General features: G+C 40.0%; 1 protein-coding gene across 4 annotated transcripts in view; it reads right to left on the bottom strand.

The window, feature by feature from the left end:
* NKAIN3 (sodium/potassium transporting ATPase interacting 3) overlaps positions 1-15,074 on the bottom strand; it is a 339,758-nt gene that overhangs the window by 176,597 nt on the left and 148,087 nt on the right. For all 4 annotated transcript variants that reach the window (XM_053964086.1, XM_053964103.1, XM_053964096.1 and 1 more), the window contains one exon: positions 3,499-3,636. In XM_053964086.1, coding sequence (XP_053820061.1) covers positions 3,499-3,636 — 138 coding nt within the window. The remainder of the gene's footprint in view (positions 1-3,498; positions 3,637-15,074) is intronic.

Below are 15,074 nucleotides of genomic sequence, written 5' to 3'. Positions count from 1 at the left end.
AGAAGCATGCAACTGCTATTGTTTTTATCAGTTTCTATTGCAGCCCTCACTGAACTCCTTGGCTCTATGTACCTGCAACAAAAGCCTGCTCAATTGTGCCTGCAGAAGCAGTTTCATATTTGACTGCAGTATAGATGTGCTTCAAGTTATGGCCCTACATGTATTACATTTATTCACTTAGTTTCCCATTCCTTACATATTTTAAAATTTGAGGAGAGTGAACATGACATACACAGCATTCTTATGACAAGTGAAAGCTCTTGTGTAACTTCACTTGTCAGGGAAACCTGCAGGCACAGACTTCATTGCACAGATGATAGATTAAAACATTCTCTTGAGGTTAAACAATGGCTCTAGAGCTGGTCAGCTGAAGTCAAGATCACCACCAGAGTATGACAGATTATCATGAGGATAATTTGTGTACAATTAATTTTGTGGAGACAGTTTACAGAAGTAAACCATTGTATGTGACATGATTCTCTCTTTACTTCAGCTTTTTCATATTGTGATGGGTTCATCTGCATTAGTTAAGCTGATTTCCAGGGAAGTCTTCTGGAAAAGACAATGGATACTAAGCATAATTTTCTTGAAGTAATTAGTTACTTTTCCAGTTACTTTTCCAGTTAAACTTGATTAAACTTAATCTAAATCAGAACCTTCATTAACTAGAGAACATAAAAGCATGATGCAAAAAGACTTCAGCCATAGACACAGTACCAAATTCTTGGGATACCAACCACTAATGAATCCAGGGGCTTAGATGTGGCTGAAAGTGGACCTATGAACATGGAATACCATGAAGCTTCTCCATAAATTTGAAGCCTAATTTACTACTCAGAGCCTTGGTAAGAATCTCTCAGCATTGTGTTTAATACTGAAATTCAGAACACTACTGAAGATTTGCATTAAACAGATTTTAAAGTCAGCAGTAAAAGTTTACAGGTAGACTTTTGCTTAGTGAATACAGCCAGTATGCAGCTGGCACTGGTAGGGATCTTTACTGTCAGTATCACTGACTCCTTCTGGGGACAGTGGACAAAGCTAAACTGTGGCTGGCACGGCCCTAGGAAGCCCAGCTTCTGGGGAGCATGTGTTGGTATAGACTGGAGGATCCTTACGCTATGCTCAACAAGAACTTCAAGATGGTGTAACTCCATGCACTTTTCTCCTTCCTCTGGCTAATTCTTCCCATTTCCCCTCTCCCATCTGCTGGAACAAGCAAAGCACATCAAAGAGCTGACCTACACTTAACACCAGCAAAGAAAATAGTTGCTTTTAACCTGGATATGTTCTGGTTTGACAGTTTACCAAGTGGTTGAACTGGTACCTGTGCTGGTGCAAACAGAGAAACAGCACAGGGACTGAAGGCAGCAGCTGACCAAAGGGAGTTTTGCTTATGCTGGCTTGTGGTATTCACTGAATTCAACCTGAGGGCAAGGCTAGGCATGAGGCTGAACTGACAAGTTTGGAGTCAGCAACAAGAGAAGTCTTGCAACTCCTCCTTTCCCCTCCACCTCCACATTGCTGTTCATAAACATGCAGTCCCAATCCCTGCCTTATGCCAACCTTGGCAACCACTGAAACCTCATTGACTGGATTCAGGAAGCCAGTTTAGCAAAAAAATCTCCACTTTTTGCTAGGTTGGTTTTCTGACAGCTTAGAAATGGAACTGACTTACTGACAGGTCCACTTAACTCCTGCCAGAAGTGGAGGAGAGGGACTGGAGAAATGTTCAGACAGAGAACAGTGGGAACAGGAAGATATGACAGCTGCCCTGTTCTGCTGGTGTTGAGTTGTGAGGTCAGTTACCTCGTGCTACAGACACGCTTCAGATTTCAGGATTTGGCTCAAACTATTCCTGCTTCACTGTAATCCCTACGTTAGTAAGGATATAATCACAGATCGCTTAGAGAGGTGGTGATGGGATGAAGGCGTGGGTAATCACAGAACATTCTGAGCTGGAAGGGACCCACAAAAATAATCAGGTCCAGCTCTTAAGTGTATGGTCCCTACAGGGATCAAACTTGTGACCTATGGCATTATTAGCACCGTACTCTGACCAGCTGGGTTCTAAAGCCCTGATCTTCCCCAGTAATGAGTATTGGCACCTGCTGTAGCTAGAGCTCCTAAATATATGTTTAAAGAGCAATCAGAATATGAGTTCAGTTAAATCAGCATAAAGTACCTTACTGGAGAGGTGTTTCTTTTGTTTAATTATGACTTTTCTACCTCTACTTTAAAACAACTTTTGTATAGCCTAAAATGTTCAATTACATTGGAAAAGATATAGAAACAGTCAACATCTGTTGCATTTCATTTGAAAATTAAGACAGAGCTTGTATCATTGAACAGCACTGCTGAACCTGAGGGGCAAGACATTTTGTAGTGTTGCACTTGAGACATGAATTTCCCACATAATTTTACAGATGTTTACAATCACTTTTTATGCATAAAATGGAGAGCATGAAGCAGAAAGGTGAGTCATCAGTTCATGGATGCCCAGTTCTTCAACCACAGATAATAGATAAAAGCTCTGTTTTTTATATCAATCCATTTTCAATTCATTATAGTCTGCTTGTAAGCTTAGCTAGCTAACATGAGTATAATCTTGGATGCACTTTTTGTTCATATTTTCTTTTAAGACATGACAAAGAATTACAGGATTCCAGGCTAGACTAGAAAAGATGAAGCTTTTAAAGTATTTTTAAATGAGTTTTCCCCAGCAGACATTTATTTCATTCCTTTGTGAGGAAAAAGATAACTTTAGCCTCTTAAAATCCATTACTGACAACACAACCAAAATGTTCCAAATACAGCCATTACTAGGTAAAGACATAATATTCTTACATTCAAAAGTGAACATGGGGGAGGAACAGAGATTTTTTTGTGTTGGCAGTTTACTTCACAGCTTTGAAATTTCTTTTTATTCCTGGCTATATTGAGAACGTAGGAAAAAAACAACTGAGAAGCTTCAAGTTACAAGCATCAGAGAGAATTTACAATAATTTAGGGTCAAAGCCATAGGTACAGGTCTTGACAAAATTACATGTAAGTGAGAAGGAGATTTCTTTGGAACCCATGGGTCACAGGACCAAAGAAATTTCTATAATCATTGCTCCTCTCTGCTTAAGAGAAAGATGTAGTTAAATATAACTTGGCCATTGCAAATATTTTTTAATCACCATCAATTCTGATTGTCTGTTACAAAAGAACAGTTTGTACTTTATTTATTTACATATAGTCTAATTGGCTTGTACCATAGTCATAGTTTTTGCGGCACTTTCTCCAGGTTAACTGCTTTTGATAGTGTCCAAAATCTCAAAAAAAATTCACTTTTAGTGAATTTAGTAGTCCTAAATTTGCAAAAAGACATGGAGACATCTACAGTTTTTACAGAAATACCATCTGGTGTTTTGAAACCAAGAAAATTCGGTTTTGTAATATGACAGGTTTTATGGCAAAAAAAAAACAAAAAGAAATATAATAAATGAGACTTACCACAACTATATATCGAGGCCTAAACTGGATGGTTCCAAACAAACCCAAAATGACAACTATTATTTGTAGGAAATTGCCAAGGATAGGAGCCCACTGGAAACCCAGGAAGTCAAAGATTTGTCTCTCTAATGCTGCCAGCTGTAAGAAAACACATAAACAGAACATCCACTTTTTAATTATGTGTTGGACAGAACACTCAATATTTTCTTATTTGTACCAGGTTTCACCAGCAAGTGAGCAAAGCTATGCAAACCTTGCTATTGCTTCTGAAACACCATCACACTCCCTGCCTTCCCCATATCTCTGTTTACTAAGATTTACTCTCAACTAAACTTGAGTGCAAGTTCCTCAGTCTGTTCCGAAAAGCCCAAAAGGGCAGAGCAGGTCCAGACAAGTTCCCCACGTGGCCACTGTTATCCCAGGGGTTCCTTAATGCAGGAATTAAGGGAGACTGCTGGGAGCTCCTCACTACCTGAGGCACAGACGTAGGCTCAGGGGGTGAAAGGCAGTAGAAAATGTTGAAAGACCTCAGAGCAAACTGCTTCAAAACCAACAGCCAAATGAGCCATCTGTGCTCTTCAAAAGCTGCTACATTAGTTTTGGGCAACTACAAATCAGAAAGAAATGGTGGCAGCCTTAAAGTTCTTCTGCTGTATCATGGCATTTTGGGACTGGATTTAGTTGGGTATGGAAAAGGAGGAAACTAAGAAGCATCAGCCTTCATCTTTGCATCAGCATGTGGTTCTTAGGTAATTCTGCATTTCTGAACATTACACAAAAAAGAAAAACAAAATGCGAGATATAAAATTCTTCTGCTAACACATTTGCTACTCATTTTTGACAATCCAATCCACTGTTCTAAACATAGAAAATCAACTTTCTTAGCAGCATTTTTGTTGGAGTTTAGACTTAGTTCAATATTTTTTGCAGCTGCAGCAAGATAATCTTGAGCAGCTAAATAGAAACCTACTGAGAAACAACTGAATTTCTGTGCTTGCTAGAATTTATTAACATCTACTTGATTTTACTACATTGTTACAAACCCTAAAATTTACTGAAATATGCACTTACAATATTTATAACTGAGACAGATGGAGCAAGTGTGACTCTATGAATACCAACCAAAGTATTATCATATGTGGGTATTTCACGTAAACCATTTCATTTCACACATTAGGGCCAGATTCAATCTTCACCTGCAAGATGAGGCTAGGTGTCACTGAGAGCAGAATCCATTTTTTCTGTACAAAACCCCTCCCTTACAGCAGACATGAAAACCATATTCTCTATGCTCAGCTTAATAAATATGATAAATCTAAACAATGAAATTAATAAAAGTTGAATCATCAACTTGGTGCAGCTCCTTTGCAGTCAGTGAAGTTACACTGACTTTTATCAGCTAAACATCTGACCCAGCATATATAAATGAAAAATCACACAGTACAATACAAGGATACCCCAAATCCCATGTGCAGGATGGTAAAGAGAGCTCTTTGGCACAGGCAGAACTTACAGTTTATGGTCTAGCAACAACATACTAAGAGTCCTGTGTCACATAGGAAGGTATTTATGACATCTATGACCAGAGCCAGAGATTTTTCATTCCCATTACAAGTGGAAATCTTCTGGGTCAGCAAAACAGCTAAAAATATTCAGAGACCACCAGTTTTCAGAGACAATGTGTCTTCTTCCTGGAGCACTGACATTAGCAAGCAAGTAGAAGATGGAGCTGTCAAATCAGACAAGGATTTGCTTAGTGCCACCTCTGCCCTGACATTCACTGAAACTCCCCCAGCAGCTTTGGTCTTCACCTGCACCAATAAACTGAGTGTGTCCTATCACACTCCCAGTACTGAAGGCAGCTGGCTTAGCATTGTGTCCATTAAAGTGTCCTTGGCTCTGAAACAGGGCAGCTGTGTGCAAACTACATACTTACCTACTCAAAAGGGCCCTTGGCCATGGGTTTCCCTCTCTTTGGGAAGACCACTGGTTACAATAACCCTGGTTATTGTGACAGAAAACTCTAATGGTTCACTAACATTCACAATGTCACTGCCTGGCTACTTCCCCAGGCACGAGAATATGCTGGTGTCAGGAGCAGAGAGTTTACCCAGAGTGGGTATTGGGGAAATTCACACTGGGTGCCAGTATGCATTTTATGTAGCTTTGAAACACTTAGAGCTATCTGAAAGACAAAAGCCTGCAGCACAGATATGAATGAAGCTGTTCAGTATCTGTCCCTTCTTAAACTGACCCTTGGGATAAATTTTGAGATCATCACCTTAAATGCCTGAAAAATGCAATACTGGAACATAAATGAACACAACCACTACACTTTGCCACCAGACTCATGCTAAAAGGCTGGGTGTTCAGCTCATGCCTAAACTGGATCAGATAAAAAGTTTGCCCTCATATGCATCTCCCTGATATCTGCCAAGCAAGTTCTGAGTACATCCATCAGGCAGGTTTGGGCTCCCACAAAATACCTCACTGGCCACAAATATATTCCCAAAGATAAGGGTGTACATGTATATATATTTACCATAGACAGAGTTTCACTCTTTTTTTTAAAAAAAAAATATTAATCTTTCCATGGATTACTGTGGTTAAGGCACCCACCCCAAACACAGAAATAAAGTTCATTTTCCTCTCCTGCTGCATACTGAGTTGTCCTAGGCAAGATTGTTGTATTGTGTTTTTATATCTCTGTAACAGTTCTGTAATGGTTTGCCCCTTCACCCCCCATATTCTCCCGGTGGTTCCGCCCCGAGCTTTCCCACCTTTCCCTCAATGCCAATCTCCCTGAAAATGCTCAGTCATTCCCCTGTCCCCTCCCTGGTACGCTGTCCATCACTCAGCTCCCCATCCCACTCTCCCAGAATCTTCCACCTTGGGCATCAGGTGAGTGGATAAGGGCCAGGGGTCCCTCCCTTGAACTCCCCCCATTGGTTTATCTATCTGTCTATCCTTCTGCCTTCCACTCCCCCAAATCCCCCCACTGGTGAATGGGCGTCCGTTTCCCCTTGTTACCGCCCTGGTACTTAAAATGTTGCAAAAGCCTCAAAGGCACTTTCGGCTGTCGAAAACTATGGCGCTTGGGACTCTTTAGAGCACAGATTAAACCTGAGACTGTTTGACTGTTTTCCCAGCCTTGAGTCGGCTCCTTTATTGCCTCCTCGGACACCGCCTCTCCTCCATACAAGGCAGACAGCGCAGCGCTCTGTCTTAGCTGCTCCCCGACTCTCCTCGAGACACAGGGGAGTGTCCCCGCAGCTGGCCGTGCCTCGGCCGGGCAGGTGAAGCCAGCGGCTTCAGGGTGGGCACGGCGGCACAAGGTGTGTACTATTCGCCATCTATTGGAGGTGTGGCAGTTATCTTCTGTTAATTGGGCAGTTTTCTTTATCTCTTCCACAAACCAATTCTCCCCCCCCCCCCAACACTGGGGAGAGATCTGCTGCTAATGGCCTATTGAATGTCACTACATGACTGTTAAAAAGTTACAGCATCCCATTGTGAGATGCTCTGCCCAGAAGGAGGAGCCAAGCATTCCTAACTGGATATAATCTGAGTTTTTGGGACACCAGACTCAGCCTTTCCACTGGGTTCCCAGAGGAACAGCTGGGTCTTTCGACTGGACCTTCAGAGGAAGACTACACCCTTCTACAGGATCACTGCTCTAACAGAGCCACATCTGCCACTCCAGGAGGACTGCTGCCATTCCAGTTTGGACTGCTACCAACAACCTGACCAAAAGGCTGTCAGGGTGTATTCTGACTGTCCGTGTTTTTTTTTCTTTTGAATTATTGCACGTATTTTGTTTTCTTTTTCCCTTTTCCTAATAAATTGTATTTCTGACTTGGAGTCTCTCACTGGTTTTGCTTTCAAACCAGAAAATGAATTATTAATTCTTCTCCTCCCACTTCCTATCCATTAGGATACCAAGGGAAAGAGCTTCTCTTTGAAGCTGTGTCACAGGCAAAAAATACAAATTTGTATTTCACAAGTCAAAAAGAGAGCACAAGCAGAAACATGAGGGTACGGTCTATTGCCTATGGCACTTGCACAAAACTGGGAGAGTTGCTCATGTTTCTTGCCTGCAGGGCTCGCTCTTTATTTTATATATACTGACAGCATGAAACCACTGAAGGAGCCCTGGAAGCAGGATGCCAAGCATACAGTACCATTCCTTCCCCACTAAGAAATGTTTTCACCATCAGGCTATTCAGAGAGACCTTCCTGCACAGGCAAGTCTCATTTATCCTGCTCTTGTCACCAACACAGAGTAATTTGTCTCATCCCCAAAGCCCACAGAATACATTAGCATGGGTGGTGCGGGGGCAAGGGGAATCTAAAGAAAAGAAAGAGGTAGGAGGCATGTCTTTCCTCCTCAAATTGCTACTTTCTTCTAAATTATAACACCTTGCAGGCAACACAGGCAGAAGTTAAAAATCTAATAATTCATTATTATGGCAGAGGAAACATGTTAAGATCTGTTTTCTTTATACCATGAGCAATATGGACTGAATAGAGGAAACATCTGACTGCTGCTGTTCTTATGTCTAGTATGGCCCCCAAGAAGAAGTGAAGGCCACAAAGTTTTTAGCTCTGTGCAAATGAAAAAGCAATCCCTAACACAGGCTGTGATTCAGGTGATTTGACAGAAATCATCAGAATAAAGGGGAGGAAACAGGCACTTCTGAACATTTACAGGCTGGTTTTACACAGATATGAAGAGCCTATACTATTGATGTTTGCCCAAATCCAAAATCTCTGTGTCCATCAGTGGCCACCAAACTAGCCTAGATTCTGTGAAAGATGGTTTCACTTGGACTTAGGTGCATGTGAGTACTTCAAAATGTTACACCAGAAACATTTTGATTATAAGGAGGCTGTTTTTCTCAACAAGAATTTTCTTTTTCTCAGCAAGACATTTTCTCACATGAATTTCTAATTTCATCATCATTTTCAGATTCTTCTGAAAATAGCCTAAAAAACTGAAACCTAAAGGGAAGGGAGAGGTTCCCAAAATTAGCTGGCTCAACTTCTTCCAGTGCTAGAAGACAGATAATCAATTTAGTACGGCAGAGGAGCTCGAGGCTGCGGCTGGGGTATGCTCAATGTGACTGAGGTCCTCTGAGGGTTTACTGGTATGACAGTAAACCCTCAGAGGACCTCAGTCACATTGAGAAGTGGAACAAAACAAAAGTGGAACAAAAACCCAAACCTTTCTTGCAAATATAAGAGGAAGGTTGCTTTTGGCAACTTAGATATTCGGTGTATATTTATAATGAAAGCTATGTCCAGTTGAATGAAATATTTTCATGAGAACTTAAAAAAATCTATCAAAGTTGATGAGAAATAGCATTTTCTTATCATAACAACACTTGGAAAACGGTGCATGATATTTCTTATTACAGCTGGCAAGGGAGCGCTTTGTTATTTAGACATCATCATCACTGACAATTTTGTAATGCCAAGTGCATGACTCGGGAGACCAGGACTAGCAGTAAAATGCTCTAGTGGGACTGTAGAACTTCACTTAATGAAGTCTTGGGTTTTTACCTCTTTGTTTCACTAAGGCTTCCAAGCATTTCCCATTTCCCATTCCTGCAAATCACAAGGAGAATGTACTAGGCTGCAAAATGGGGCTGCAATAAAGTTACTCAGGGTGAACTTTTTCTTCCAGCCATGCTCAAGCCTTTTTTTATTAAGAGCAGCAAAAACTTCAGGTGAACTAATCTGTTTGAATTCTGAGCTTCTTCACCTAGAAGGCTCAACCAGATGTACAGGACAATTGAAACCTCCTGAACAGAAAAACAGTGCAACTGTAGCATTAATATTTCACAAGCAGTTTAAGGCAAAGGAGTAAAAAAATAAAAGGCAATGCTGCATAGGATTGGTAGAAAGAAACCACCAAGATGTTCCTCATCAATAGAGAAATCAAAAAAACATTTTTGAGAGAAGGCTTAAACAGAGTGCCCTGTGAATTAAACCCCTCCTCTAAATTCTCAGGTCCTGTTATACTTGAAAATATATATTAGAAGCTGTCTGAGTGATGAGACACCACAGCAGAGTTATAAAGTAAACTTTCCAATACATGTTAAAACTCAATTTTCTCTTCTGTCAGAAACATCAAGGAAAACAGTCAGTTTTATAGTTTAATGGAAAAGTTTTATAAATGACATGTTAGTTTGAGATTAATAAATAGAACCAAATCCATAACAGAAGAAGTCACTTTATCAAGATGAAGAGTTTTCATATGTAATAGATCATTTCATACAAGAAAAGACCCAAAAGTGTCATGATATAAACAGAAGACTGTAAAATTGCTAAATGTAAAATTAAAATGTTAATGATACAACTGCAAATTTGATACTGTATAAATTACTAAATTTAAAAAACTGGCAAGTATAATCTACTCTGCATTTGATATTAAAAAGTTGCTTCAATCTGTCATGTAAAACAATCCCTAGAAATTATAACAACCAGAAAAATATCAGTAGTATCTAACAAACTTGTATTTGAGAAATCTAACAAAGATCAAAGAAATATTTAATAACTGGAGAGGTGTAAAACTATATAGCTTTGAAATCCTTTTTGAAAATAAAACAATTGTACAAGCTAGAGGTAAAAAAAGGAGAAAAATTATGACTTTACAAATGGACACTGTTACTGTTCCAAATGGACTCAGCTTTCAAAAATTAAAATAGTATAGAAAAAATGGTGAATAAAAAAATTACTGTTCATAGCATTCATTTTCTAAATTCATGTCAAGAATTACCTGTAACATTTGAATTATGCATGTAAAACTCAGAGTTGGCTGATATACTTATCACAGAAGAAGTTCTGGGGCACAGTGCATCATCTGTATTAACTGCTGCTTCTAAGGATAAAGATGTTTTCTCCAAAATTCTCATCTTTATCTAATGATCATAAACTTAACCTTTGGCTTCAGCAAGAGTTTCCTGGACATGATGAATCTCTGAGGACCGTTGGCCTTTTTACCATTACCACTGGTTCCAATGTGCTGTGCTGAATTACAGTTTAGTCCAGTTTGGCAGGTCAGCTGTTAAAAACTGAAATGGTTCCCCAGCCTCCTCCAAAGGAACTCCACCTGAAGTTTTAAGCGCCCTCTGTTCTGAAACACCAGGATACCTCAGCAGTGCAATCACTTTTTCCTGACCAACTTATTCTCCCATCCCATGCCAACACATCCCAGCACATTCCCTCCTCTCATCTCCCTCCTTCGTTCTTTCCTTCCCTTCTCCCTTTGTTATTTTGTGCCCAGATTGGTGGGCACTCCCAAAAATCTACACACCAACACAAGGGAAAGGGCAATGGCAAGGCAGGAGAGGAGCAGTGGGAGCCTCCTACACCACCTTGCATCCTTTGCATTCGGCTGGAATAGACAAGACCTTGGATCAAGGTCACTCTTAGCACTGGGCACATTTGACTTAACACATTCCAGGGCTCTTAGGTGTGCATTTCTTTTTCTTTGACAGATGTTCCACTGAGTGGAAAACTGAGAAAACATTTTTTGTAAAACCTTGGGGCGAACGCTCAATGCTCACATTTGGAAAATATGCACTTTCTAATTTAATGGGAAAAGACATCAAAAAGCTGCCAAGCTACTCTGGATAAAACCTCAGCGTTGGAGAGTAAAAGATTGACTTGCCACATGATAAACCCCAGGATTTCTAACAGGAAATTAACAGGTGATGAAAGAAGAAGGTAAAAATAAATAAGTAAATAAATAAGTTTCATCAAAGACCAATGGTAATGCGTAAACAACTTTTTATACAAATTTTATACTCCTGCTGTGATTTCAGAATTTTACTGACAGCTTGACCTTAGTAAAAAGCAAGATAAGATTTAACACCAGAGAAATGCTAGGTCTTTAAAGCAGGGGAGAGCATTTAAACCTGAAGAGGAAGGGAGGTGTCAGTTGATCACTCTTAGCTGAAGAATGCTATTTAGCAAGTTACTGTTCCTCAGCTAAATATTACAGTCTCCTTATCTGTAACTTACCATACACAAAATTACACAGAATAATGAGGTTGGAAGAGACCTCTAAGATCATCAAGTCCAACCTATGCCCTAACACCTCAACCAGACTATAGCACCAAGTGCCATGTCCAGTCTTTTTTTAAACACATCCAGAGATGGTGATTCTACCACCTCCCTGGGAAGACAATTCCAGTACTTTATTATTCTTTTGGTGTTCTAATATCCAACCTGTACCTTCCCTGACATAGCTTGAGACTGTGTCCCCTTGTTCCGTCAGTTGCTGCCCGGTGGAGGAGACTGACCCCCACCTGTCTACAACCTCCCTTCAGGAAGTTGTAGAGAGCAATAAGGTCACCTCTAAGCCTCCTCTTCTCCAGGCTAAACAACCCCAGCTCCTTCAAACGTTCCTCACAGGGCTTGTGTTCCAAGCCCCTCACCAGCCTCGCTGCCCTCCTCTGGACGCACTCAAGCATCTCAACGTCCTTCTTAAACTGAGGGGCCCAGAACTAGACAGATGTGGTCTCACCAGCGCCAAGTACAGGGGAAGAATGACCTCCCTGCTCCTGCTGGTCACACAATTCCTAATGCAGGCCAAGATGCCATTGGCTTTCTTGGCCACCAGGGCACATTGCTGGCTCATATTCAACCGGCTGTCGACCAGCACCCCCAGGTCCCTTTGTGCCTGAAGGTATGCAAGGTATACTGTCCAGCCACACTGTCCCCAGCTTGTAACATTGTAGGGGATTTTTGTGGCCAAAATGTAGAACTCGGCACTGAGACTTTTTAAACTTCATGCTGTTGGACTCTGCCCATCCATCCAACCGATCTAAGTCTCTCTGCAGAGCCCTCCTTCCGTCCAACAGATCAACACACGCTCCCAGCTTAGTGTCATCTGCAAATTTACTAATGAAGGACTCAATGCCCTCATCCATGTCATCTATAAAAATATTAAATAGAACTGGCACCAGCACAGACCCCTGAGGGACACCACTGGTGACTGGCCGCCAGCTGGATGCAGCACCTTTCACCACTACTCTCCAGCCAGTTCCTAACCCAGCAAAGAGTGCTCCCGTCCAAGCCATGGGCTGCCAGCTTCTCCAGGAGGATGCTGTGGGAGACAGTATCAAAGGCCTTGCTGAAGTCTAAATAGACAACTTCCACCATCTTTCACTAGAGGCTTCATTACCAAAATGAATGTAGTCAGTGTCACAATTAAATGTTTAACTTTGACTTAGATCACTACTTCATAGCTTTGGTGACAGTTAAAGGACTCATTTGACCACAGAAGAAACTCTCATTAGATTTTTTTAATGATCTGCATTCACTTGTCCAGGTGAAATACTAGCTTTTGGGTGATTTTAAGATGGTAATCCCTTATAAAAGCTCACTAAATACGTTTATAAGACTATGTGTCACAGAGGTTATTGAATGTCAGGAAAGATTCTGAGTAAATCACCAGTATTTATAGTGAGTTCAGTTTAATGGAGCAAAAGAGAAACTTAGCTTTCTGACAAGTAATTGTCGGAGAAGAAAAAAACCTGATGATCAAAAGTGCCTTTGCAGTCTTGGTCAGACAAGTAATCAAGCTGTCACTTGAGTAATTTTAAATAAAATGTAAAGCAAAAGAAATACATGTGCTGAAGGAGCTCGATAAAAGAGCAGTAGCCAAGATTAGTGAAGGCCAAAGCATAAAATCAAAGAAAAGAAAGGCAGGTTCTATGAGAAATATGTTGTCTTTTTAAGACAGCCTGTGCTGCTTTTCAACAGTGAATGCTATTCTTATTCAGCTGTTCAACTCATATGGAAAATACTCAGAAGTAAGTAAAGGTTTTCCCACCATTCTGGTAACTGCTTTGGTGAATGAGTTCAGTGGAGGGTGATGGTGACAGCACATATTGCTGAAGACGTGACATTTTAACAAAACAAAAATTTTCTGAGGAGAAAAAAAAATTCACTCCTCAATACTTTACCAGTTGTTCTTTGATAAATGTTTAAGAAAAAAGACAGGTAAGGAGCAAGCAATATATGTTCAATGTTTTTTGAAAGCCAATACATTGCTCTAACAACTCAGACTCACTAAATGAATGGCAAAGTTGTTGATCTCATCAGGTAATTTTGACCCTAGTATAAAAAGGAGAGCTGTTAAATGCCAGATCTTTAAAATCTATAAATGTAATTAGAGGGTGAAAAGATTATTTTGTCCACATTTTAACAAATATATACATATATTTAATATCAGACAGACATTATCACTCATCATCACATGAACATCACATAACATTATCAGACAGACACAAAACAAAAGTAATTCTTAATACAAAACTGTTTTTCTAATTATGTGTACTACAAAAGTCTTGAAACTACACTGGTGATGTGCAGGAAGATTTTAAGTGGTGGATTTGATATGATATTGTTATATTTCAATATCATAATATATTATATATTATATATATATTATAATTATATATATATAATTATATATGTATTATTTCAATATCATAATATATTATGATATTGATATGATATTTCATCAAACTGAGCCCAGCCCTCTAGTTTTGTCTCTAACAAAGCTCACACGAAGTCAAAAGAAGCCATGACTGCATCAAGGCTGCAGGATCTGGCTCAGAAAGGCAGTAGCAAATTATTTAAGAATCTCATCAGCATGAGAAGAAGAGTTTGTTAATATTTATTCTGCAGGGTCACCTGACTGCAGTGATATAAAAGGTGGCACCAGATAGTTCCAGTTCCCAGCACAATACGGGTGCCAGGGTGATATATCCAAGGCTGATGGCTACATCTGTACCAAATAGACCCCATAAAAATGCAATTACAGTCTGTGGGTAGCCACGGTAGGGAAGAAGCCAGCTATTGTAATAAAACCCCATAGCGCCAACTCGTTACAGGACAGTGATTTAAGATTGAATTTCAACCCTCCAATGAAGCTGTAACTGATCCCAAAACACTGAAGTCAAGCCCCTTGGCTGCTTGACCTATAAAATCCTGCAAACAACTGGAATGAACGTGCTTATAATGGCATTTAAGACTCCCTTGGTTGTTTCATTTAAATGCCAGCCCACATACAGCAAAAGACAGTGTAAGACTTGGTTATAGGTTAAAAATCTTTGAATTAATGAAAAAGTCCATGTTAAAAGATACTACAGAGAATGGAAAAGCAAATTACAATTGATTTCTTTATTATTATATCAAGCTGCATATGTGGTGGATTTCATCCAAAAGAAAGTTTTCATTTGCCACACCATTATATCCCTTCACATCTTCAAATACTAAATTCTTGTAATTGTAATGGTTTTTTTTTTATTTATTTCCACATTTGAACATATCCAGTTAATCTCTGTACCTTTACAGGCTTCCTCAATGCACTGGTTTAAGACACGGTGAAGAACTTACTGACTAACTAACACAAGTGAGAATTGAACAGCTTTACTACTTATTTGAATTCTCAAGGCAAAGCAGGCAAGGTAAGGAGGTAACAGATAAGGAGGTAACTTGATAAAAATAAAGCTGACAACCCTAGATCCCTCCTAGATCCTGATGACTATGGGATCCAG

Source organism: Vidua chalybeata, chromosome 1, assembly GCF_026979565.1.
Source record: "Vidua chalybeata isolate OUT-0048 chromosome 1, bVidCha1 merged haplotype, whole genome shotgun sequence".
Lineage (NCBI taxonomy): Eukaryota > Metazoa > Chordata > Aves > Passeriformes > Viduidae > Vidua > Vidua chalybeata.
Note: the sequence above shows the minus strand (reverse complement) of the source record. Positions and strands in the feature narration are given on the sequence as shown.